The sequence below is a fragment of the Penicillium arizonense genome, assembly GCF_001773325.1.
Source record: "Penicillium arizonense strain CBS 141311 chromosome Unknown PENARI_contig001, whole genome shotgun sequence".
NCBI lineage: Eukaryota > Fungi > Ascomycota > Eurotiomycetes > Eurotiales > Aspergillaceae > Penicillium > Penicillium arizonense.
This window is the reverse complement of record NW_019173278.1, coordinates 489231-514368: the sequence shown is the minus strand read 5'-3', so window position 1 is coordinate 514368 and position 25138 is coordinate 489231. Positions and strand designations below refer to the sequence as shown.

Sequence of the window (25138 nt, the reverse complement as noted above, 5' to 3'; positions counted from 1 at the left end):
AGCCATATTCAGGTGTCGGCCAGCGAATGGCATCGCTCTGACGCTGGTGCCCGAACGCCTTGCTTTCCCCGTCGTGTTGGCTCGTTGCGTGCCTCCAGTCCCTCCAGCCCTCCGTTTCGTCCATTTTCATTCCATCCCCACCCTCCCTGATTGACTCGAATTACGGTTCCACATCAGCACCTGCTTGCTTTTTTTCCGCTGATCGACCCGTGTCGAATCCCTTACGTCTTCATCTGCTGACCTTGCGACATCTTTCACAGTTGCGCGTGGTATTCCAGCTAATGCTGACCTTCAAGAAAGTTCCTCGCGGATTGCTCATTGATCCTCCATTGATGGGGTGTCCGCTATGAATCCGGGAGAGTTCGCCAACCCGGGCGCGGGACCTGGCCGGCCAGCCCTGCCCGTTGGGATGAGGCCTATGAAGGCGAACATGCAACCACAGAAGAATGAGAATATACAGGCTATTATGAACCATGTCGCCTCAGTAATACAAAATCAGGGACCTCATGGTGGTTGGAAGGCCACGGTTCAGGTAAAGGACCGCGCCATGCACATTTATCAAATGTGAGTGTTTCTCTGTCTGCGCTTGTTGTGTGTTTCTACTGTGTCTGACCCGTGTTTGAATTAGGATCTCTTCCCTTCGTCTTATTCAACCTAGCATCGGTCTCAGCCAAGCAGCCCAGGCGGCCATGAGTTTTGAGTCGAAAGCCTTCTCCAAAGCCAATGAACGAGTCTGTCCTGACCCTTTTTTATTTCACTCGAACCTCATATGCTGACTGGGAGGGCTTGCAATTTAGGATGATTATGAGAAGGAATGCACCGAAAAGCTTCTTCACATCAAAGACACACGAGAGAGACAAGCCGCGGTCGCCTACCAAACTGGAATGATGCCCCAGACGGGCGCTGTCCAAAATCAGATCCCTGTCGGTTTCCCGCAACAAATGAATCAGAACATGCAAAACTCCCCTGTTCCCGGCCAGAACCAAATGGCAATGGGAATGAATAATGCTGCCCTCCAGCAGCAGCAACAGCAGCAGCGACAACAGCAACAGTCTCAGGCGATGCTTCAGCAACAGGCGCAACAACAACAGCGCACCCAACAACGTCCTGCAAATGGCATCCCCCTACCCGACGACCTCAACACCTTATCCCCTCAGGACCTCGATCATGTTTCTCGACTGGCAAACGAGATGCTGAGCAAGACTTCCCCCGAAGACATGGAAAAGATCAAGCTGAACTTGTCAAACATGACCCCCGAACAGCGTCAATATCTGGCAAGAAAAAACCTTGATCCGATGACCTATTTCTTCCGCTCTCAGGCACTCGGTCAGATCAGACGTCATCGTCGCGCCCGTGCAGAAATGGGACGCACTCAAAACGCTGGAATGGACCCCAATGGCAACATGATGGGTGACCCCATGATGAATTCCCAACAGCAGCGACAGGCGTTCCAGAATATGCTGAACCTTCAGCGTAATAATGCATTCCCTGGTAACCCTGGCCAGTCGATGGAGCCTCCGAACTTCATGGGCAACGTGGAAAACATCCAAGGACAGCAGGCAGATGGCCTACGCTCACAAGAAGCTGGCCAGCTAGTGGTTCCTGCAAGTTCATCGCAAATGAACCAGGCACCATTCCCAAACAACAACCACAATAACATGTTCCCGCAACAAATGGGCCAGAATGGCCAGGCAAACATGAACGGCGACAATGTCAACGCCCAGGCCCAATTCCTTGCTCAGCAGCAGCATATGCAAGGCGGCTCCAATGTTCCCCAGGATCGAATGCAGTTCCAGGCCCAGGCCCAGGCCCAGGCTCAGGCGCGTGCACAGGCGGCTCAGAAAGCTCAGATGGCAATCTCAGGTCAAGGTGGCCAGGCGAACCCCCAAGGACAGTCACAACTCACTGGCCAGAGTCCCGGCATGCCGATGCTGAACCAACCGATGGCACCCGGTCAGATGTCGCCAGTTCAGGTCCCTGCTCAAACGCGACCACCCTCCCGTGCTCCGAACATGGGTCAGCACCCTGGTGGTGTTCAAGGACAGGCTGCAATGCAAGGTCGTCCACCAATTCCTCCCAATATCCCGCCACATGTCCGAGAACAACTTGCCCGTATGACCCCAGAACAGGCCCAAGCTTTTATTTTGAACCAACAGCGTCGGGCTGCTCTTGCAAGCAATATGGCTCGAAATTCCGCCCAACAACCCGGCTCTCTACAGCAAAACCAAACCCAGCCAGGCCAACCCCAGCAGATGATCAATAATCAAATGGGCAATGCCATGATGAGAGGCTCGATGAACGTCCCTCAGGATTTGAACCCCGGAGGACTACCCCAAGGCCAGCAGCTGACCCCGCAGCAGCGTCAACAACAGCAGAACGAAATGTTCAAGCTCCAACTGCTGCGACAGCAAAACAATGGAGTGGAGATGACCGCTGATCAGAGCAAGCAAATGGACCGTGTGGCGTTCCCACCGTCGATTTTGAACATGAACGGCACCTCAATGCAAGTACCTAAGAACATCAAGAATTGGGGCCAACTCAAACAATGGGCTGCATCAAACCCTGGAGTTTCAAGACCTAATGATGTGTCCCGGCTTATGATGCTCCAGAAGCTTCACCTGGGTCAATTGCTTTCATCTGGTACCGGTCTAGTCAAAGACCCGAATACACCAGCTCAACAGGCAACCCCCTTCCAGAGCACCCAGAACCAATTTCCGAATCCCCAGGGCTTCCCTGTCGGTCAGCAACAACCTACCCCTAACATGGCGGGCATGCGGCCGATTTCCGCCCAAGACATTCAAATAGCGCGTCAGAAGCTGGGACCCCAGTCAGCCAACTTCAGCGATGAACAGATCCGCGAAATTCTGCACCGGAACCGTCAAAGGCAATTATTGCAGGCCGCGCAAAGCCGAGCTATGCAAATGGAAGGAAACATGCCGCCTGGGCAGCAAGGCCAACCGACGACGCAACCCCCGTTCCCTACAGCCCAAGCTGTCCCTCAACCTAAACCACAAGCTCCTCAGCAGACACAGCAGCCTGCAGATCCACAATCATTGAACGCAAAATCCCAAGCCACGGCCACAGCCAAAAATGCCAAGGCCGTTACCGGGAAACAGGCGTCAAAGAAGCGACCCAGCACAGATGATACTGCTGACGCCAGAGCCATGGCTACTCCCCAACAGAGCCAGCCTGCAATGGCTCCGGGTGCAGGGACTGGCCCTTCCAGGCCAGGACTCCCATTTACGCAAGAACAGCTTTCACAGATGACTCCCCAGCAGCGAGCCCAGGTGGATGCGCACATTTGGAGGCAACAACAGGCTCAACCCAAGATTCTTAGCAGAGCTGCCGCCGAGGAAGCGTGGAACAAGAACCTGCCACCTCAAGTCATGGAGGTTTACAATGAGATCTCCAAGGCCGCCCCACCTGCAAAGCCACTGCCCATCAGTCCAGAGGACAAGATCTCAATGACAAACCAATTGCGTGAATCCTTGCAGGTCCTTGGTCGGTTGGATGCTCTGGTGCAATGGTATGCGAAAGTGCCAGGCCAGGAGAAGAACGTCAGAAATCTTCTCGCTATGGTGAGTACTTTTCATTCTGGTAATTGAAGCGATTTTTTGCTAATACAGAGTCAAATAGCGCATCCAACTAATGAGACAGTTCAAGCCTTCGCAAGATTGGGTTGTTAATGATCATTTCACAATCACCAATGATTATCTTCACGGCGCTGTCATGTTCATGAAAAGGCTGTTCCAGTTGATGCTTACCCGTATACAACAACAGAGCCAGCGTTCCAACGCTTCTCAACCTCCTGCTTCCACCGCGCCAACTGCCCAAGGCAACATGCCTGCACTAAATGCCACCAATTTGCAACAGCTGCAGGCACAGGAAGAAGCTCTCCAGCGAGCTCGGCGCGCCTCGAGTCAGTCTGCTACCGTTCCACCTGCGCCTTTTGGTGCTCCATCACCATCAGGAGTCCCTCATGCCTATGGCCCAGGAGGACTTGCCCCCGAAAACCTTAAACTGCCTCCCCCGAAAAGACGGAAGCAGTCTCATGCTGGTATTGCATCGTCTCCAATCCAGGCTAACGCGGCTCCTGTGGCAGCCGCGAAGTACAACAAAGCAGTCGCGGATGCCAAATCGACAGCTGCAGCGTTGGCGGGTGCTTTCAAGTGCAGTGTGGTTGAATGTCAACACCACTACCAAGGATTCCCCACTCAAGTGGCCTTGGACAAGCATGTTGAGGAAAGCCATCAACCAGAGGAGGAGGAAGTCATCGATGACTATCTCAAATATTACCATGAAAGCATTTCGATCGGTTTGGGATTGAATCCCAACGACCCTCAAGTCCCACAGGTCGCCACAGCCGGATTCGCACCACTTTCCACCAAGATCAGCGCTGCGGCATCTCCTGCGAAACAAAGCATTGCTACTCCTGTTCTTGGAAACATGACTCCTATGGCCCGAGTCACCAGCCAACTCGGAGGCAAGACCGCATCTCCTTCTACGTCAACCCAGCTGCTCACCCCGCAGCAGTCAGCTAAGGGGGTGAAGTCTGCTGGCAAGGATGGAAAGAAGGATGCTGGTAAGTTTGCTTTGGAGGATAGCGAGCAAAAGGACCCATGGGCGGACTGTCCCACTTCGCTTGACGCCCTCCATGACACCTTCTCGAACCTGGCGAGCAAGGACTTGCCTCACCTGGGCTACGACCCGCTTGAGGACTTCAATATCAACGAAGCCACCCCAGAGGATGATTGGCTCGCCCTTGGTACTCTCACTCCCCCTGACGAGGTCGACCAAGCCACATTCATGGATAAATTCTATGAACCCTGGGATGAGGAGACCATTGCATTGGCTGCGGCCACAATCCGCATTCCGCCCGATATTCAGGTCAAGAGCGAAGGCTCTATGGGTCAACTTGAAGTTGATTGGGATGCCGTTGCCCGTTACGACAAGGAAGGCATTCCCATTCCCATGACTTAAATTTTTTTTTTGGTTTACATCGGGCTTATATACCCATGCCTAGCCCTATAGCCATAGGTTGTGTTTGTGTTAAAGGTGGACTGATATTACGATTTATCTGATTTCGGCAGATAATCTCCGGCGCACATAGGGTCCAGGAGCGATGCGTCTGTACACTACCCTACGCGGGACTCCTCTTTCATCATCTTATTCTTAATCTCTTGTTGGACAGTATGTGTTGTCCGTTGTCCCCAGCGATGGCGTTTTGAGGGAGGAAAAATAGGGATTTGGCTCTCCTTGCGGAATATGCACTCTTTTATATTCAACAGTGACATGTGTTTTGAGTACTCCGTAGCGTAGTGGGTACCGAGCGGGTACCGGCCCGTACAGTCAGCGTAACCCGTGACTTGTGCTATCAGCTGCTCTGATAAGCCTATCTCCGCTTTGTCTCCTCACCTATTCAGAGGCTCTCAATAGCCTCCTTCATATCTCTCTTACACTCGAGCCTGAGCTCGAGTTCACCAGTCTAAGCTTGCCGCCAAGATGACGAACAACGCCCTCATCCCCTTCCTGGTCACGATGATGCTCGTGACCGGGGTGTGCAACACCATTCTCAACAAGTACCAGGCAAGTCCAGGAGTCATGGCTGCAGTCAAGGATACCCAAGCTAATCGTTTCTCGTCGAACAGGATATGCAATGTGTGCGGAACTGTGATTCACCCGAACCCAGCTACCGGAAGCTCTTCGAGCAGCCAGTCATTCAAACGTAGGGGTCAACCCAATCTCGCACGAGATAAAGCTCTACAACAAGAGCAACGAGTACTGACAGCAAAACAAATCCCACAGAGCCCAGATGTTCGTCGGCGAGATGGGCTGCTGGCTCGTCGTTGGCCTAACCTCCCTCTACCGCTGCTACATCGCCCCCCGTCTATCCAGCGATCCCTCTCCGCTCCTTGCCGGCGGATATCACCCAGTAAACGGAGAAGACGAGCGCCTAGAGAACGACGATGAACATATCCGCGGACTCGACACCGACAACAGACACCCCAAGCCCCTCCGGGAGGACGACGAGCGCATCCCACTGCGTGGCTGGAAGGTCCTCCTCCTCGCCGCGCCCTCCAGCTGCGATATCGCCGGCACAACCCTAATGAACGTAGGCCTCCTCTTCGTGGCAGCAAGTATCTACCAAATGACCCGCGGCGCCCTGGTCCTCTTCGTCGGCCTGTTCAGCGTCATCTTCCTCCGCCGCAAACTGTACATGTACCAGTGGAGCGCGCTCTTCATCGTCGTCCTCGGCGTGGCGGTTGTCGGTCTTTCTGGGGCTTTGTTCAGCGGCAATTCTGGTCATGATATCACGCAGGGTGATGGAGCCGCGGGTACTGTTTCGCATGCTATGATCAAGGCCCGTGCTGTTGCTGGGACCCCCGAGGCTGTGAAAGCTATCATTGGTGTGCTGCTTATTGCGGCGGCGCAGATTTTCACCGCTTCGCAGTTTGTACTGGAGGAGTGGATTCTCGAGCACTATGCTATGGATCCTATCCAGGTTGTCGGCTGGGAAGGTGTATTTGGCTTCTTGGTCACTCTCGTCGGTATGGTCGTTATGTACTTTGCCGTTGGGCGAACTGAGGCTGGTCGCTATGGGTACTTTGATATGAAGGAGGGATGGCGTCAACTGACTAGCAACCGTGCCATTTCTGTTTCTAGTCTAGCGATCATGGTCAGCATTGGGTATGTTTTCTCCAGTCTCTCAACCCCACGTTGATATTTCGAAAGCCCTCTCTTTATAATCCCCTCTCTAACTTTATCCCAGCGGCTTCAACTTCTTCGGTCTATCGGTTACTCACACCGTCTCTGCCACCTCCCGCAGCACAATCGATACCTGCCGTACCCTCTTCATCTGGCTCGTCTCGCTCGGCCTGGGCTGGGAGACCTTCAAGTGGCTCCAAGTTGCCGGCTTTGCACTCCTCGTCTACGGAACATTCCTGTTCAATGACATTGTCCGGCCCCCTCTCAAGGCCTGCTTGCCTCGCAACCGGGGAGAGGGCGAGGTCCTTCTCCCCGAGGATCCTATTGAGCATATTTGAATAAGTTGATACACTCTCGAACTGACCTACCATTTCACTATCTATCTCATATCTTCACCATTTTGGGATTGTGGTCATTTATTTGTGACCAGGACCATAAAGTTGAGGGATATCATTGGATAGATGATACGATTTTGCATTATTTTGCTGGAGTTTACTTACTACTTTTTTCTCGTTTCTTTTGTTGTTGGGGTGTTCTATTTGATCTTTCGGCTTATAGAGCCTTGCTTATTATCATGAGTGGCTTACTGCATTTCTCGGGTTTGTGATTTGCTTGGATTTCATTCTTTCGTTCTTTCCATAGGGAGTTACAGTTGCAATATAACAATGCATGTAAATATATATACCGGGGCTTCTCGTTCCGTATAACGGATAATATGCAAGAGATTGTTACTGTTATTCGATATCATCCTTGTACTGCTATAGGGGGACAGGCATCTTAAGTAACGGGCAACGAGTATACCGTAGCTTATTTTTTTTTGGCCTCAGCTGTAGGTACAGTACATGTACTCCTGACTACGAACCACTAAACATCTAGCTCCGATGCAATGCACACTGCACCTGTACCTGCACCATGCAGTATTTGCTCATACATAAAGCTCCATCTGTTAAGCATATACAAGAAAGAATAAATCCTCACCACAGGGAACGAAAACGAGGACAGGGGCCAAAACGAAAGTCTAGATACGGACGAAAGCGTAGGCGCAGAGAAAAGCAAAAGCAGGAGTAAGAGTAAGAGTAAAAGATGCTAGGGTGTATAGAAATGGATTTTGAACTGTTCATGGGAAAATTAAAACTTTCGTTCGGTTGAAATTTTGGCATCATTTTCGCCATTGCCATTGTATCTATGGCTCAGACCAATCCACTTGGTCGATAACGGGGTCGCCACCGTCTCTGGCGGAGGAGATACGAAGTCGGAGACGGAGTTTGGCAGGGAGTGCCTGGGGAGTAGTTAGTTAGCTTGATGAGTTTTATAGGGTGGAAGATAGGAAATGGAAAGACATACTCCGTTCAGAGCGGTCACGCGCATTGATTGGGTGCCCTCGTCACCGGCTTCAAGATCGGCTTTGCTAATTGCGCTCAGTTGCAGACGCTGGCTCTTTGGCACGGCGGCTTGCAAACCGACATTAGTGAAGGTGTCGAAGTTGGACTCATTGCGGAAGCGAGCCATGATCTGGGCGTTATTGCCGCTGCGCTGGACCTGCAAGGTGAGGACGAGGCCGTCCTTGTTGAGGGCAGTGTGTGCTGGTGTCGAGGCGGAGACAGGAGCGGGAGAGGATGAAGGCGAGGGGGCAGAGGCACCCATACCACCTCCACCCAGTAGATCCATGGATGCAGATGCAGGTTGTATTGGCTGAGGTGATGGCGAAGGACCATTGGAACCGAACAAGTCCATGATGGCGCTGTTCGAGTTCTTTTGCCCAGCAGGGCCTGGCGAGGGCGATGACAGGCCGGAGTCTCCGCCAAGAATGTCTGCCAGCAGATCGGCGGTGTTCGATCCGCTCGAGGTAGGGCTGGTAACGGGGGCGTCACCGCCAACCAAGTCGAGGAGCAGGTCATGCTCGGCCGGTTTGGCGGCCTTAGTAGACTTGCCACGGAGAACCTTGCTCTGGCGCTTCTTAGCGGTAGGCGCACCTAGCACCCGTTGTTCCTCACGAATCTCAGGTGGGGGCATCCGCTCGAGCACGCCGCGGCGGATTTGGTCGTAGCCGAAGAGGTTGGAATATTCAACAGCGCGCTGCTGGATCTCTACACTCAGATCTGCAGTCCGGCCAGAGAGGAAACGGCGCAGACGTTCGATCTGCGCAGGATCCGACATACGCACTGTAAGCTTCATGGATGCAGTGATGATGTATTCAACGGCGATCTGGCTGGCGTAGGTGCTGTTGAGAATGTTGGTGAAAAGGTCGACAATATCACTTTCCCGAACCTCTTTGACCAATTCCTCTTCCTCATATTGACCACCCTGGAGTAGACTATCGGCGTATTCACCGATCGTCCATGTCGCAGCCAGGGTGAGACCTTCTTGTGAGATATCCTCCTTTAATGAGGAGTAAAGCTTCTGCACTGCATAGGTCTGCAATTCAGGGGTGGTAGCAATGAGACGCACAAATGAGGACAGGATCTGTTCCTTGACGTAGTTCCCAGCCAGCTTGAGAACCCGCAGAATGGTATCCATGTGCCAGCGCTTGTTTGGCGCGAAACGATCAGCCGCAATGCCAATTTGTGTGGTCATCACAGGTTTGAATTCGTTGTCGGCCACCTCTAGGAAGGCTAGCAGTTCCCGCACCAGCACCCGCACGTTGCCCTCGTTGATCAACATGAAGCTGAGATCGAGCGCTCGCCGGCGAATGCTAATATCTGGATCCCGCAGACACTCCAAGATCGTGTTACGGTGTCTCTGCACCGCATTTGGTTCGATTGCGACCACCTTGTTCAAGGTGTTCAGTGCAACATAGCGGATATTATTATCCTTGTTAGCCAAGAATTTCCCGAGAATGTTGACGCCCAGCACCCTCAATCCCGAGTCGGCTTCGATATCCAGGATAGTAAGAACGGCCTCGTACAAGATCGAGTTGCCGACGTTCTTTGAGGAATCCGTGTTGGTGGCCACCTGGGCCAAGATATCGTTGATCAGCTCGCTGGTGGCCACATCTCCGCGACCCAATACACGCAAGAAACGGAGAATCTTGACCTGTAGGAAAGGGTCTGTGATGCCGGACACATCGTGTTCAGGGGCATAGCCGGAGGTTGTCAGGCCCTTCAAAGCGCGAACAAGTCCTCCAGCCAGCGGCCGGAACATCTCGATCACACCCTCTGGTCCTTCCTCCTCCTCTTCCGCCTCACAAAGATCAATCGCCAGTGTCAAACCACAGAGCAGTACGCCATGGTTCCGGTCCGAAAGAAGGTTCTTGGCTTTCTCGAGGAAGTGCTCGTACAGGTCTGGAACCTTGCGACAGATGCGCATGGCACAGATGGCTGCTTTCCGGCGAATGTATGGGTTGGCGGTCGACATGAGGCCTTCGACTTCGGGGAATAGATCACGGGACATTTCGACAGAAGCAATGTTGCCGAGGGCACAAAGAGCGAGACCGACGATATATTGGTTGGAGTGGTTGAGGTCACTGCATGCTAGTCAGTATGAGTTCAAGCGATCGAGACTACCGTAGACACCAACTTTTTCAGAGAATTGGTGACAAGTGTTAAAACCTCCTGGTTCTCATCCAGCAACAGCATGGTCCCCAGATATCCCAGACGCTTATCGGCGAACCGGTGAGAGGCAAGTAGTTTCAGACATTCGATCTGACCGAAGTGAGTGCGCTCTCCAAGAGTGAAGAGGTACAAGAGCTTGGCGACATTATTCCTCCTGTCAATTTATTAGAATTCGTTCGCGAAGTCCATTGGGAGATTGCTGAAGCTAACCGGATACCGGAGTCATGGCTCTCTTCTCGAAACGAGGCTCGAATAGCGGCGCTCTCTTTTTGAATCACGGCACGTTCATCGGCGATGGTCTTGGCTGATCGGACATTCCGAATGAATTGCTTGACTATAGACAGATTGGGTTGCGTGTTTAGCGCTCGTCTCAGGGGAGGAGGGGCGGCGGGCAGCACTCACGGGAAGACATGGCAACGGAGACCCCCAACGGGGCGAGGAAAGGTAATATTCAATGGAGGAGAAGGGATGAAATCAGGCCTAGGAAACCAAACCAAGCACCGCGCTCATAAGATCAATGAAACGAAGAAGCGTCAAGGCAGTGGTCTGGAGGTCTGGACTGCTTTATTATTATTCCTCATGGCAGTCGACCTGGCTTCTTGGCATGGGGCGCTAGTTGAGAACGGGCCTAGTGTGACCCTTGTGGTCAGGTGACCGCTGACCGGCACAAAGCCACACCGCCTTTGAAGTCAGCAAGGATAAAAAATGAATGGACTCGCGGGGAATCGAACCCCGGACCACTCCCATGCTAAGGGAGTATTATACCACTAAACCACAAGCCCATTTGATTGGTGGAGGTCGCGGATTAATGCTACATGAACCAGATCTACAGGTATGCCGTACACCTACCTGTGTAAGGATGCCAGAATACTTGGTAACTTGAATTGAAATAGAATGACAAAATGATACATACTCACCTCTTGGCAGGGAGAACTCTCAACAATCCAACAGATCGTTGTGATTGCATCTGCCTAGTCCCCTATAAATGCTGTGACGTAGTGGTTATTTTTGGTGTCTTAACTCAGACAAACAAACCCACCAGAGCTCCCCCTCATCATATGTGTCTTCCTTTCATACCACCGAGTTCGATGTGCCACCTTTCTGCTCCCACAATTGCGTCCATATAGGATGTCTAGCGCCGTCTCCCATGATTCAGCAACTGTACGGCCGCGCGCCGTCCCTCTCCAGTCCGACGGAAAAGACGTGACCGGAGCTCTTCCCCTTCCCCTGGAAAAGCTGTCGCAGGACGTGAGGTGAGCTGTTCTCTATCCACATAGCCAGCTGATCCAGGGTATTGGTTAACATATCCACTGCATTGAAGTGGCCGCTCAACCCCTGTCTCCGAAGATGCGCCCCCGTCGGCGCACTCGATCTCGACTGCGAGGAAGCAAGTTCGAGCCCGAAACCGTCTTTTTTATACGATAGACTATGTCCCTCGTGTGTCGCATTTTGATCCGGATAGCGACTACCACAATTTCCGAGGGTTCTTTACTCTCTTTTGGATTGCGCTGGTGATTATGGTCGGGACCAGCGCGCTGCGCAACATTAAGTATACAGGATTCCCCTTACAGTTGCGCGTTTGGAGCCTCTTGACGCAGAATGTGTGGGTTATGGGACTCAGTGATGTGGCCATGGTCGTGAGCTCAGGACTTGTTCTACCTTTACACCGGATCTGGCGGAGCGGTCCGCAGTGGCTGCGGTGGTCGCGCGGAGGTATGATAGTGCAGAGTCTGGGGGAGGCATTTTGGCTGGTCTTATGGATCAAGTGGGTGGCTATCTATATATGAAATGGGGTTCTATATCGCTGACAACAACTAGCTGGCCTTTTATGCTGCAGTGGACCTGGACCGCGCAGGTCTTCTTCACGCTGCATACCCTCACAATTCTCATGAAACTGCATTCCTATGCTTTCTACAATGGCCATCTCAGCGAGACCGAGCGCCGTTTAGCCTCTCTTGATAAACCCGGCTCGATGTCCTCCAATCCTACATCTGCCATCCATTACCCGGAAGTCCACCGACGCCGGCCGTCCATGAAAGACCAGAGCGAGAAAGACACCCCGACAGAGCCACTGCTGAAGCTGCGCGAGGAACTAGCTACGGAACTGACCTCCCCACTCGGCAATATCTCATACCCCCAGAACCTTCACGTCGGTAACTATGTCGACTTCCTATTCTGCCCGACTCTCTGCTACGAGCTGGAGTATCCACGCCGACAGGATCGCCGCTGGTCAGAGATCGGCTGGAAGACTGCAGCCGTATTTGGTTGCATCTTTCTGCTGACCCTGGTCAGCGAGGAGTTCATTCTCCCCGTCCTGACAGAGGCCAGCGCTCAACTCCACGTCGTTTCTAGCGTCTCAGACAAGGCATTCATCCTCGCCGAGACTATCAGCATGCTCCTATTCCCCTTCATGATTACATTCCTGCTCGTTTTCCTGGTTATCTTCGAATACGTTTTAGGCGCATTTGCCGAGTTGACTCGATTTGCTGACCGGCACTTTTACGCGGACTGGTGGAATTCGTGTGACTGGTACGTCCTACAGCAGATATAATATACCCAATTCACAATCGGTTGATCTAACAATTTCCCTCCAGGCTCGAATTCTCCCGCGAGTGGAACGTTCCCGTCCACCACTTCCTCTTCCGCCATGTCTACTTCCCTTCGCGATGCAACTTCTCTCAACCCGTGGCTATGACCATTACATTCCTGGTCAGCTCAGTTTTCCACGAGCTGGTCATGAGCTGCATTACCAAGAAGCTCCGTGGGTACGGATTTCTGGCTATGATGCTGCAACTGCCCATTGTTGCAGTTCAGAAGTCCCGCTTCTTCAGAGGACGGACTACCCTGAATGTAAGCTGCTCCTACGGGGATATGGTATCTTATAAAGCTGACTTGACTTTAGAATGTGTTCTTCTGGTCTTCTATGATTTTGGGTCTTTCGATGGTAAGTTATGCAGGGTCTTCTTGACTTTGGATATACCCACAAGTATCTTTGGTTAACACTGGCTGCTCTAGATGTGTGCGTTCTACGTCTTGGTCTAGGGAATACCTATACTTCTGAGTGCAATACCCTGGACATGGCGGAACAATGCAATCGATCAATGAAGTGAGTTCGTAGCAAGGTGTAGATTGGATTTAGGAATGGTTTAGCGGCGGTTGCTTTTATTTGTATCAAGGGCGTGCTCATTCGCCTTGTATATAGCTTTAGTTATATTTTTGTCTCAACTACGGGTACTATGGTTTGATACTCATCTCGACGGATGTATTCATGGTTATATAAAGGTGTTTAAATAAACCTCCCTGGGCCACATGATACAACTAGAATAACTAACAAATAATAATCTAACAAAGATTTGGACATATTTGGACGACACAATATCACAACAATGTCAGACATTTTGGTAAGTTCTATTCTCTATCATTATTCTAGTCAAATATGTCGGTCAAGACCAAAACAACATCGGGACATCGTAGGTGGAGTTTCAGTCTTTGAAGTTAGATCAGTTAAAACCATACAAAGGAGATGTACCTTTTCCCTCCAATTTCTGTAACATCGAATGAGTCCCATGCTTCCTACAGCGCAAAAAGAGAGGAAAAGAAAATAAGTCAAAGATCGTGGCATGTCATATCATATCAAGGAGCGTAAGTCATAAATTGGGTCATCAGGTATCTAGTAGCCGGGAGGTAAATATGGGGGAAAAAAAGCACAGGAAAATAAGAACAAAGAAAAAGAGGTAAAGCTACGCCATAGGATGTGATGAGGAAGAAGAAAGAGAAAGGAAACACCATTCCATCCCTTCCGACCATCCCACCCTTATGCGCCGACAAAGAATACGTCTGTCTCTGCCCCTGGCCCTAGCCCTAATCCTCACCCCCGCACTGGCTGTGCGGGAGGAAGTGAACCAGACCAGGGTACAGTAACATCGAAAGAATCAAAGAAACCGAAATCAATACCGGGGCCGTCTCAATGCGTGATGGAATAGCAAATTCACTACTCCCTGCACTGGCTGTGGCCAGTGTACAGGATAGGCGTGTAGACATGAAGAGGTATGCGATATACTATCCGGTTTGGAAAAAAGGAGAGACACCGTGACAAATCTGAGATCGATCTGGAATAGGTACCGTCATTGTTCAAATCAAATCTCGGACTGGAAGTAGAGGCTGTCTCCGTGTGAAAGGACTGCTGAGTAGCCCATGTATAGACAAGAAGGAATGATAATGCGAATGGGAAGGAGGATAGAAATCGAGATGAAAATGCAAAGCAAAGGAATTGAAAAACACCCCGAGCTCCATCATGAATATCCGATAAAGATGATAAAGATAAAAGAAGAAAGCGTGCACAAGCGTAAGCTGTCGTAAGCGATTTATACTGTTGCAACACAACACAGGACTAGTAAGCAGACTGTCGTCTGCCCACAGCAGGAGGACGATAATCCTCGTCATAATAAGGGCGACGCGGCGAGTAACTGACGTCCTCAGGCCTATAAGCACGAGAGTATTTCACATCCTTCTCCTTCGGACGAGGAGAATAATCGGCATCACGATAGGTTGCCGGTCTTGAAGGTCGCGAAGAGCGGACTTCAATGCGAGGAGATGATGGCGATTCAGTCGAGTAACTCTGGAATGTACTACTCCGCTTGGGGGGCTGGCGCGCCGACGAAGAGGTGCGTTCGGCACGGTCTGGGGATGAGGAGCGGTACTTCGAAGAGGCGGACTTTGGCTCGACAACGACGCGGTCTGGCTCCTCGACAATCTTGTAGCGGGTATGTGTCTTAGGGGAATTACCCCGCGTGGGCATTTCGGGCGTCGTTGGGCTCGAATATCCAGAATCGTAGCGATCGCGGGGCTTTGAGGGGCGTGAGGGCATGGGTTCGTGGGCCATTCCGTAGAGCGTGTTATCGCGCTTGGGACGACTGAAGCCGCTGGAGGTTGCTGCGCGGTGGTTCAGGAATGAGGGGCGGAGAGAGCTCTTGATGCTTGGGGAAGTTGTGGCGGTTGGCATCTTCGGCTTCTCGCGAGGCGACTCAATGTAGTCGTAGGAGTTGTTGCGGGATGTTGACGGATGTCTTGTTGTAGGGCGGGTGGACCGTCCCGAGGGCCGCGTACCGGGCGATTCTGGTTCCGTTGAGTCGTAACCATGGTATCGGCGTGGGGAATTCGAGATTCGACCCTTGGATGCGATGTAGTCCTCCGCGCTGGTCGTTCGACTATTAATCTTGCTTTGCCAATGATCGGAGAAATCATCGTCATCGTAGCGTTCGCGGCGAGAGGACTCTGGCCTGGATCGGGATTCGCGCTCTCGGCGCGGGGTTGCTGTTCGCTTGGTGAAGACGTAGCGAGGAGCACTGGAGTCTGAAGCATCATCGGATTCAGCGTAAGATTCGAAGGTGTCGTATTTGGCCGACGCTTGTCGTCGTCGCTCTTGATCGCGGGTCTTGGCACGGTCGGAATGGGTGGCCTTGGTCGATTCCCGCTGCTCCTTTGCGGCGTAATACGCACTCATCGGCGTGGCAGTTTTCTTCTTCCTTTCCTCCGTGGGCTTGGCCTTGGATCGCATGCCATACTCCTCATGCTTGCGAGACATCGGACGTGGTTCCTCCGTGAATCGCAATGATTCATCGAGATATACTTCCAAGGGGACTCGTTCCTCCACAATCCGACCATTGCGGTATTCTCGGTTGTTGGAACCACTTCCTCGTGGAGAGCCATATGACTCTGCTCGTCTGCGCTCCAGCTCGGCCTTCAATTCGGCTAATCTGTTGACTTTGGCGTCATATTTGGTTCGCCGGGACTCATCTGAAAGAAGTTCATAGGCCTGTTGAACTCTCTGGAATTCATCTTGGGCGGCATTCCGCTGCGACTCATCTTGAATCTTGTCTGGGTGGCATTTCAGCACTCGCTTTCGATGGGCGGCCCGGATCTCGGAGAGGGTCGCATCTTTGGCTACTCCTAGCGCAGCATATGGATCTATATCAGGAGCTGATGACATGGTAAAATTGATACACAGAAGTCTGTGTTGAGTTGGAATTGAAGAAGAGAAAGAGAGAGGGGGGAAAGAGGCGGTGGAGGTAATGTATGGAATGTCAAGTTGACGTAGTAGGATGCCAACGCCGACGCATCCAGAAAGATCTCGATCAGGAGATTGTAAATCGCAATGTAAGTAAGGGCATCGGGCAATGCCGTAAGAAAGTCTTGAGCCGAATGAACCGGCCAGGGGAAGGTATTTACATGTAGTGGCGCAGTCGACAGTAGCAGGGTGGCGCGCTTAGTCAAGATCAAAGGAGATGCCCAACTTGGGGTGGTCTCCGTAATTTCTTTATAATTTCTCTAATTCCCTATTTCTCTGTTTTTCTATTACTATTTATTACATGTATTATTGTCACTTCACCGGTCTCCCCCAGTTATTGGCCGTGCCCTGGACCTGATTTGTTGGCACCCTGCCAATCACCGCCTCGTCCTAGTGAGGGTATTTCATTTGCTTAGAGATGGGGCGATCTAACACGAGAACAAGGCCCAGTGAGGGGGTCATCGTCATGGCGCCCATCTTTACTTCTTTTCCTGCCGCCGTCTCGATCGAGTAGGTTTGGCATGCACCTAAAACTGCTCCCCCCATCTTTACGCCTGGGTCGCCTCACTGTGAACATTGAACATTCTTTACTCTTATTTTGCCTTGCTTCGCTTCAGCTCTAACCTTGTACGCCTAAGTGGTAGCCACAGTAATGTTCTCCCTCCCGAGGGGTTCCGGTGGCCTTAATCTGTGGCGGAATAGCCTAAATATAGAGAGACGCGTTTCCAATACTTTGCACATTCCTTTGAGGCACTGAGACCTAATCTCTGTCCCACTAGACCCATCACCAACGTGTCTGTCTCCACCTATAGCGACTCCATCTGGTATTTATCGCGGTATTCAAATGATTGGATGGAGTAGGGGTACAATGTACACCGTCTCGACCCATTTCTAAGTCATTCGGACTCATGAACCCGGCACTGCGGTCCGCGCGCAAGATTCTCCAGTTCCTATTATTATGACAACTCTCCAAACACCTCACCCTCTACCTCTTCTCACCTCCATATATTTCCCCGTAACATCTCCTGCCCAAATAGTATCTGTCTGGAATGTAAACCCCCATTAACTCTTAAAATGTCTCATAAATCAACCTAGCCTAACCGCCCACCTCTTGCTTTCTCTCCGTTTCGCCTCGCTTCGGGGCCACCCGGACACAGTCAGTTGACAATATCTGTGTGATAGTGATTGCAGTATAACCCTCAATCTGGGGATCCCCCGTGAAACCCAAATGAAAAAGGACCACAATCTTTCAATTCGAACCGCACCAGCCGTGTCCATAATCCTCCGATCCCATCAGCGCGACTGGGGATGTCACACAAGACCTTGTGCCGAAACACACGGTTGTAACTTTATACGCTTAAACAGTGATCTACGCCCCCTCACTTTTCTGATTGCCAACAAGGGTGGGTTTCGGATTGGATGTCCGTCTCTAAAGAGTCGACTTGTTTGTAGCCGAATGCTATGGTCGAGGCCGGCTGAGCACCAGAGAAATTGACACTAGACCAGGGGTCGTTCATCTATATTAGACCAGGGGTGGGAGGAGGGAGGCAAGATATCTCAAATTAAGTGGTTGTTGTCTCCCCTACGCAGGTTTGTCACTAAATATACTCCATTTTACTCCATACCTGGGAAATCAAATGCAAATGCAGGTCTCCTGCAATAACAATATGCACTCAGCTATAACAGCGAGAGAGTAGTGTACATGTAATCCAACCGTAATCCTCAAATCGAGCCAGAACGCTCTCCAGAAGCCTCGAAAAGCCTTCTAGAAAATATCGCCCCAATCAAAGTTTGAGAAGCACATGCCTCTTCCCACGCGGGACTAAGCTGAAGTGAGGTGTATCCCCGAGTTCTTCTAGTTTTAGCTGAAGAAAGACAACCCATAAGCGCAAACACTGCACGGTGGTTACTTGCATTGATTTATTATCTCACCAAGACTAAGACCAAGACTAAGAATGATCGGCCTCGCATGGTGACATCGTGAATCAGGAGGGTGGGAGGGTCTATGCATTGGTTGGCTTATGGGGTCTAGTCGTCCTACGCCCAGACTTTCCCTTTCCCACTGTGCTAACTGTGCTATCCACTAACAGTGCGGGAACTAGCGCTGGGTTGTTTTTTGCGTTTTTTTTCTGGAAGGTTTGAGTTGGGGAGGATCCCCGTTGCAGGTGATGCGGATGACTCGTGCCTGAAGAGGTCAAACTTGGAACTGGACTTAGACTGCAAATGGGAAAGAGTTATATCACATCTGATACAGTACTCCGTACGTGATTGCGATCTGTCAGATGGTTATGGAACCCGACGTGCATGCGGGGTATATACATGAGACGAGGAGTCACAGTCACCATTACTCACCTTTACGAAGACATGTGTAAGGAGAGAGGAGAGAGAAAGTTATGGCTGCTGTACGAAGTACGGGATATTGATTTTGTAGAGCTTGATTATTGGATTATTGGAAATACTTATGGAATCCGAGGACTCATCGGCTGCTGTAGCCAGTCTAACGGGCCGACCACCCACCACATGGAATCAATGATGTAAGCGCAATCCCAGGCAGATCGAGATTTCGCACTTCATGTTCTCACTTTCGATGTGTATGCATCAAAGCGCGCATGGCAAAAGCTCCCCAGTCACTCCGGGTGGGAGGCACCATCTGGCGTCAAGCCACAATGCATGGCAATAATACAGGAGTTTGGCCGGACTCAAAAGATTAAGCAGGCAGCTTAATTCCATGCCGGTTAGTCCCCGTCCCAACCCACGTTAAGAAGAAAACCGCGCTAAAAACAAAACTACCGAGGTGTCAGACGCACGGCGAACATCACCCGTTGGCCGAGTCTTGCCACACGGGAAGCTCGAGGTCAACAACGATGGGCGAATTGAAACGTTTGCCTCCGCGATGCGGGAAACTGGTGGCCACGACGGCCGCATTGACAATGCAAGTCTCCATTCGGAGCGTTCGCAAGGCGTGATCTAAACGGCCGATCGTGCCGCTGGTGCTGGTTCTGAGACTGGGGCTGGGGCTACTCGCGCTCAGGGACGGAGCGTTCGGCGAATTTCGTGGACTTGCCTTTTCAGGATCGGCGCCTGCTGATAACTTCGGCGAGGCTGATGACATCGTTTCATCGTTTGATATCTCATGTGCTGGATGTGGATGGCCGTGACCGTGACCGGGCCACGAAAATCCCTCGTTGGCTAGTCGTTCGTTCCGTTTGCTGGTTAAGTCGATCAGGCTTTGTTTCTTGCTGTCCATGGGCGGCAACTGGCCCCGAGTGACATGGTCAACTGCGTTGGTCGCTGTCTGTGTCTCTGTTTCTATATCTTGTTCTGTATCTGTAAGCGCGGCCTGCCAGTGGACTCTTTCGTATCCTCGTCCTTCATGCACATGACCGCATATGGCTAAGTGCGGCCTGATGAGGCTCAATGTCTTGCGAAGTGCTGAACACCCAACGGATGTTCCATTTGGTTTCTGGTCGCAGTGAGATTGTGGTGGCGTATGTGTGACGACAACGTCCGTGTCGAGTGGTATCTGACCCCATAGCCTTGTTGCATCACTTGAGTCGTATCCGAATGCCCAGTTTCCTTTGAATTGGGAGTACGGGGACCCGAAGACTTTGAAGATCGTGTTTGGACCGCCTGCTCGCGTTAAGCGAATCACGGCCGACTCGTGTTGAAGTAGGACTACTGAAGGCGACTCCGAGATGAGTTTTAGGCATTGCTGCGGGTCTTCGATGGACTGGCTGTGAAAGCTGCGTCCGTGTTCTGCATAGAATGTTGGGTCCAAAGTAACATCGTGATTGCCTGTTTATCTGGTTAGGGAGTCTTGATGTGACCATTTAGCGTGGATGGAACACTGAGGGGGCCATAGCATTGCTATTTATTGCCCGAGATCAAGTCATAGATGGTTTTGAATTGGGCGCATGGGCATCGAGTAGGAGAGAAACAGACCAGCAACTATGATCTTGATTTCAAAGTCGGCATTGCATATCCAATCCATCGTCTTGCGGAGCTCTCTTAGGCTTCCATTGTTAGTCAAGTCGCCTGCATGGATCAAAACGTCCCCTGCTGGGAGCTTGAAGCCTGCTTCGGATGGTGTATAGCCGTGTGTATCAGAGACGCAAACAAATCGTGTCTTTCGAAGCATGGTGATTGATCTAGAGAAAATCCTTGTCTCAATGGGATTTGTTGGCAAAAGCAGGCCTGATTGTGGTGCTGTTCGTGCCCAGGGCCACTGCAGGGGGGGGGGCCAAGAGATTTGGGGTGACTATGATTCATGAAGCTCTGAAGCGCGTCCTTGTCTTGGAGATTTCTGATGGAGAGAACTTGCATAGGGAAAACAATCGGACTATGGAATGGATTAGTCATCGGACCCAATCTTTGATCAACTTAGATCTGATCATTGAAGGCATGGAGATACACACCCACGCTAGATGCTATGAACAAGTAGGACTTGATGGTGGTGTTAAGAGGAAGTAAATAGTATAAAATAATACAGGAGAGCTCAATACCAGGTCTCCAACTTCCTATATCTTCATTCATCTACCAAACTTCAAGATCATGATCTTCACTGTACTTCTAGAACACCCAAGTATCGCCGGCCCTAAGCCAAAGCCCTAACGGCACAAAGAGAAGGAACCACCGTGGCGCACAGTCCAAATTGAAAGTATTATATAATCTGGTCACGGGTGGGGCAAGGGTATTCCCACACGTGACTGACACACCGCCTGATTGGTCCGGCTTAGGGCTGGGACCCTCGCCACTAACACAAAGTAGGCTTTCCTCGCTTAACCATTCACCTGCGAGCCACCCGACTTCGTTGTGTGCGTTGACCTGACACCAACGACAACAACCGCCGACAACATCCATCCCCCGGGACATATTACCAGCAGGATGTCCTCCTTCGAACCAGTGGTGCGTTTCTAAACCCCAAGCGACAACCTGAGTGCCGCTACAGTCGTCTTGAGAAATTCTGCATCCGGGAACCGTTATCGCTGACTTCAATCGTGAATTAGGTCGTCATCGACGGCAAGGGACACCTCCTTGGTCGTCTGGCCAGCACTGTCGCCAAGCAGCTGCTCAACGGCCAGAAGATCGTCGTTGTGAGATGTGAGGCCCTCAACATCTCCGGCGAGTTCTTCCGCGCGAAGCGTACGTTCAACCTCCCCACGAAATCTTTTCTTTGTGTCTTGTGTGGAATATTGGAATGTGTCTACGATTACATGTGGAGGAAACACGACTAGCAAAACGAAATTGGAAATTTTTAGGAGGAAAATGCACATTTTGAGGGGATCAGAAATGCTGACTCGAAATCCGACCTACAGTCAAGTACCACGCCTACCTTCGCAAGATCACTCGTTTCAACCCCACCCGTGGTGGTCCCTTCCACTTCCGCGCTCCTTCCCGCATCCTCTACAAGGCTGTCCGCGGTATGATTCCCCACAAGACCGCCCGTGGTGCCGCCGCTATGGAGCGCCTCAAGGTCTTCGAGGGTGTCCCCCCTCCCTACGACAAGAAGAAGCGTGTCGTCGTTCCCCAGGCTCTCCGTGTCCTGCGTCTCCGCCCCGGCCGCAAGTACTGCACTGTTGGCCGTCTCAGCCACGAGGTCGGCTGGAAGTACCAGGATGTTGTCTCCAGGTATGTTCTTCACTGTCACCTGGGAAACCAGTGTGATCCACGTTGTCTACATTGGCACATTCTAATTAATTCTCTACAGACTCGAGGAGCGTCGGAAGGTCAAGAGCAAGGCTTACTACGAGCGCAAGAAGGCCGCTCGTCGCAACCTTGCCAAGGCGGAGCAGGGTGCGAACGTGGACAGCAAGACCAAGACCCAGCTTGCTCAGTATGGCTACTAGATACCTTTAGCGCGGCTGGTTGTTGTGTCGAGCGATGGTTCTGGGATGGGATCGCGGACGGTTTACTTTCAGCGAATTTGAACGGCAAGTCGACCGACCTTTTTCTGCGGCCCGGTCCCCTACCATTTCATGAATACCACTGTCTGTGACGAACATGGTGGCCGGGGACAGGGTTTCTTCGGAATTTTCAAAAGTCGAAAAAAACGGAGTCGTTTGGGATTAAAGGTTCAAAATAGCTGGCCGTTGAGTCGCGCCGTGGCGGTTTAATCCAAAGAAACAATTTTCAAGAGTTCAACATGATTCTTATGATCAAAATACTTTGACCTATTATTTGTTCTCCTTTAGTGTTGGCTTGTCCTCCGTAGTTGGGTTGTAGTTTGTGGACTTGATCTTGACGTACCCACACTATTGCTCTACTAGTCGAGGTACCCCCTCGAGCGCAGTGCAGCATTACAAAGTACCAATATCCAATGTATGTCCGATGGATGTACTTTTGGCCAATCTCACAGCAAAGAGTATTCCGTTAGACCGAACATGATATTCTAATAACTCAGAAAACAAGAACCCCTTGGCAAGTTGCATTGGATACCCCAGAGTTAGTTCCCGAGTCCCCGCCTGTGATCCGCCATAGCCTAGGTTAACCGCTCCAGGGCTCCCCGCATTTCTCCAACTTGGAGTAACTTGCCTCTCTCTCTCTCTCTCTCTCTTTTTACTCCTCTCGCATGCCTCCTAGTTCCTCTTCTCTTTCTCCTTCTATCCTTATATCTCGACCTCTAATTCCCCCTTCTGTGTAACCACAACCCCGTTCTTGTGGTTCGTCCTCCCGCCGCTGTAGCATGTCTGGTGTAAAGTCTCGGCTGTCTGGCCTACTGGGCCACTTCAGCTCAGGAGCTTCGACACCTTCACCATTTGAGCACCGCATCAATCACCATTCGCTCTCGCCAACTTTCTTCCTGCCTCGTGCGGCGGCCATTGAGCCCGATGTGAGCTTCCCTTCCTATGTTCGATATTGATCCAATTGAAGTTATCTGACAAGATATTCTTCAGGCCGAGGCAATCTATCATATCACAGCCAATGGCAAGGTTCTACATAGGACCTACCGTGAGACTGCTGATCGTGCGAGGGGCTTGGCGTTCTACCTGAAGAAACATGGGTTCAAGAGAGTTGGGATCCTCTGCCCCAACACCCCGGCATTCCTTGAGTCTATCTTTGGGATCGCAGCTGCTGGGGCTGTTAACGTCGGTAAGAACTTCCGGCTTGGTCTGTTGACGAAAGGTCGGTCTAACATATTCATATTCAAGCTGTCAACTACCGTCTCAAGAAAGAAGATATTGCCTATATTTTCGAGCATGGAGATGCAGAGGTCATTATTGTTGACGAGGAGTTTGTGCCACTTTTGGAGACATATCGCTCGCAGCACCCTGATGTCCCCCTCATTGTAGACACTGATACCGATGCTACTGAGGGTCAATTGACGGGTCCCTTCGACGAAGCTGTTTTGCAAGGTTTGAAGTATGACTTGGATACTGGTGCTCAGGGCTGGGAGGGCCTCGAGAGTCAAGCTGCTGATGAAGAGTCCGTCATTGCACTGGCGTACACTAGCGGAACGACAGCTAAGCCCAAAGGTGTCGAGTTCACTCATAGGGGTTGCTACCTGGCATCTTTGGCGAATGTTATTGAATCGGGGCTAAACTACCACCGTGGACGGGCTCGTTATCTTTGGACACTACCTATGTTCCATGCTATGGGTTCGTGCCCTTTCTCTCTCCATAGTACTCAGCTGACAGGACGTGCATCACAGGATGGACATTCCCATGGGCAGTAACAGCAGTCCGCGGCACCCATTATTGTCTCAGGAAGATAGACTATCCTGAGATCTGGAGATTGCTGAAAGAAGAGCATATCACGCATTTCAACGCCGCCCCAACTGTGAACACATTACTTTGCAACGCGAAAGAAGCAGAGAAACTGCCCCAACCTGTTCGGGTGACGGTAGCAGCGAGCCCTCCTACAGCTCATCTCTTTGAACAAATGTCAGATCTGAACTTGCATCCTGTGCATGTTTACGGTATGACCGAGACATATGGCCCTATCACCAAGGGGTACTTTTTACCTGAATGGGATGCCCTTCCTCTCAAGGAAAAGTATCAGAAGATGGCCCGGCAAGGCCATGGCTTTATTTCTAGTCTTCCTGCGCGAGTTATTAAGACAGAGGTGCCTGACGATACTATCACTGATGTCCGCAAAGATGGCCAAGAGATCGGTGAGATCGTCTTTATTGGCAATATCTGCGCTCGTGGGTACTACAAGGATCCTGAGGCAAGTCGGAAGCTCTTTGCAGGGGGGGTTCTGCACTCGGGCGATTTGGCTGTCTGGCATCCTGATGGTGCGATCCAAATCCTTGATCGTGCCAAGGATATTATCATTAGCGGTACGTTCTGTAGCGAGTGGTCGGTCTTGCTGAAAGAAATAATGGCTAACTAATTTAAATTTAGGTGGTGAGAACATATCATCAGTTGCACTTGAGTCCATGTTGGTCACGCATCCCGACATTCTAGAGGCTGGAGTTGTCTCGGTGCCTGATACTCATTGGGGCGAACGACCCAAGGCCTTTGTCACGGTGAAGCAAGGCAAGTTACTGGAAGGCCCAGAAGTGATCACCTGGGCTCGGAATGTCAGCGGCATCAGCAAGTTCATGATCCCTCGAGAGGTGGAAGTGGTAGCGGAACTTCCCAAGACCAGTACTGGTAAGATTCGGAAGAACATCCTGCGAGACTGGGTAAAGGGACAGGTTTCAAAATAGAAAGACAAAAGACAAAGACAAACATAAATCCATTTAACACTAGATACTTTGGAATACATACTATTCTGGAACAGGCAGCTTCCCTACATTCCCGGGGTCAGATGTCCCGGTATTCCCGATCGATATGTAGATCACACGAGGTCACATCAAGTGAATCTGACGACA

The 25138-nt window shown here is 51.2% G+C and overlaps 8 protein-coding genes across 8 annotated transcripts; 5 read left to right on the top strand and 3 right to left on the bottom strand.

Moving 5' to 3' along the window:
• Positions 1–346: 346 nt before the first annotated feature.
• On the top strand, positions 347–4980 carry PENARI_c001G02406 (uncharacterized protein; the record flags this gene model as incomplete). The annotated part of the gene is made up of 4 exons (XM_022626308.1): positions 347–564; positions 629–731; positions 798–3578; positions 3637–4980. 4 exons carry the CDS (start codon positions 347–349, stop codon positions 4978–4980), a joined length of 4446 nt encoding a protein of 1481 aa, XP_022493983.1.
• A 522-nt stretch (positions 4981–5502) lies between these two features.
• On the top strand, positions 5503–7043 carry PENARI_c001G11396 (putative nucleotide-sugar transporter; the record flags this gene model as incomplete). Its single annotated transcript, XM_022627022.1, has 4 exons — positions 5503–5556; positions 5649–5725; positions 5806–6687; positions 6770–7043. The coding sequence occupies 4 exons, from the start codon at positions 5503–5505 to the stop codon at positions 7041–7043; spliced, it is 1287 nt and encodes a 428-aa protein (XP_022493541.1).
• Positions 7044–7888: 845 nt separating this feature from the next.
• On the bottom strand, positions 7889–10668 carry PENARI_c001G03165 (AP-1 complex subunit gamma; the record flags this gene model as incomplete). The annotated part of the gene is made up of 5 exons (XM_022626361.1): positions 7889–7984; positions 8050–10168; positions 10222–10410; positions 10467–10590; positions 10659–10668. The coding sequence occupies 5 exons, from the start codon at positions 10666–10668 to the stop codon at positions 7889–7891; spliced, it is 2538 nt and encodes an 845-aa protein (XP_022493455.1).
• A 716-nt stretch (positions 10669–11384) lies between these two features.
• PENARI_c001G05781 (putative sterol o-acyltransferase (APE2)) lies at positions 11385–13298 on the top strand (the record flags this gene model as incomplete). The annotated part of the gene is made up of 6 exons (XM_022626591.1): positions 11385–11509; positions 11578–12021; positions 12075–12785; positions 12851–13106; positions 13159–13200; positions 13272–13298. 6 exons carry the CDS (start codon positions 11385–11387, stop codon positions 13296–13298), a joined length of 1605 nt encoding a protein of 534 aa, XP_022493155.1.
• A 1348-nt stretch (positions 13299–14646) lies between these two features.
• PENARI_c001G06936 (J domain-containing protein) lies at positions 14647–16245 on the bottom strand (the record flags this gene model as incomplete). Its single annotated transcript, XM_022626676.1, has 1 exon — positions 14647–16245. One exon carries the CDS (start codon positions 16243–16245, stop codon positions 14647–14649), a length of 1599 nt encoding a protein of 532 aa, XP_022493324.1.
• A 2893-nt stretch (positions 16246–19138) lies between these two features.
• PENARI_c001G08953 (metallophosphatase domain-containing protein) lies at positions 19139–20461 on the bottom strand (the record flags this gene model as incomplete). The annotated part of the gene is made up of 2 exons (XM_022626833.1): positions 19139–20118; positions 20266–20461. The coding sequence occupies 2 exons, from the start codon at positions 20459–20461 to the stop codon at positions 19139–19141; spliced, it is 1176 nt and encodes a 391-aa protein (XP_022493648.1).
• A 746-nt stretch (positions 20462–21207) lies between these two features.
• On the top strand, positions 21208–22169 carry PENARI_c001G08435 (60S ribosomal protein uL13; the record flags this gene model as incomplete). The annotated part of the gene is made up of 4 exons (XM_022626797.1): positions 21208–21228; positions 21330–21465; positions 21639–21951; positions 22031–22169. The coding sequence occupies 4 exons, from the start codon at positions 21208–21210 to the stop codon at positions 22167–22169; spliced, it is 609 nt and encodes a 202-aa protein (XP_022493246.1).
• An 836-nt stretch (positions 22170–23005) lies between these two features.
• Positions 23006–24973, top strand: PENARI_c001G00143 (putative AMP-binding domain protein; the record flags this gene model as incomplete). The annotated part of the gene is made up of 5 exons (XM_022626122.1): positions 23006–23152; positions 23217–23412; positions 23472–23918; positions 23972–24601; positions 24666–24973. 5 exons carry the CDS (start codon positions 23006–23008, stop codon positions 24971–24973), a joined length of 1728 nt encoding a protein of 575 aa, XP_022493678.1.
• Between the last annotated feature and the right edge of the window lie 165 nt (positions 24974–25138).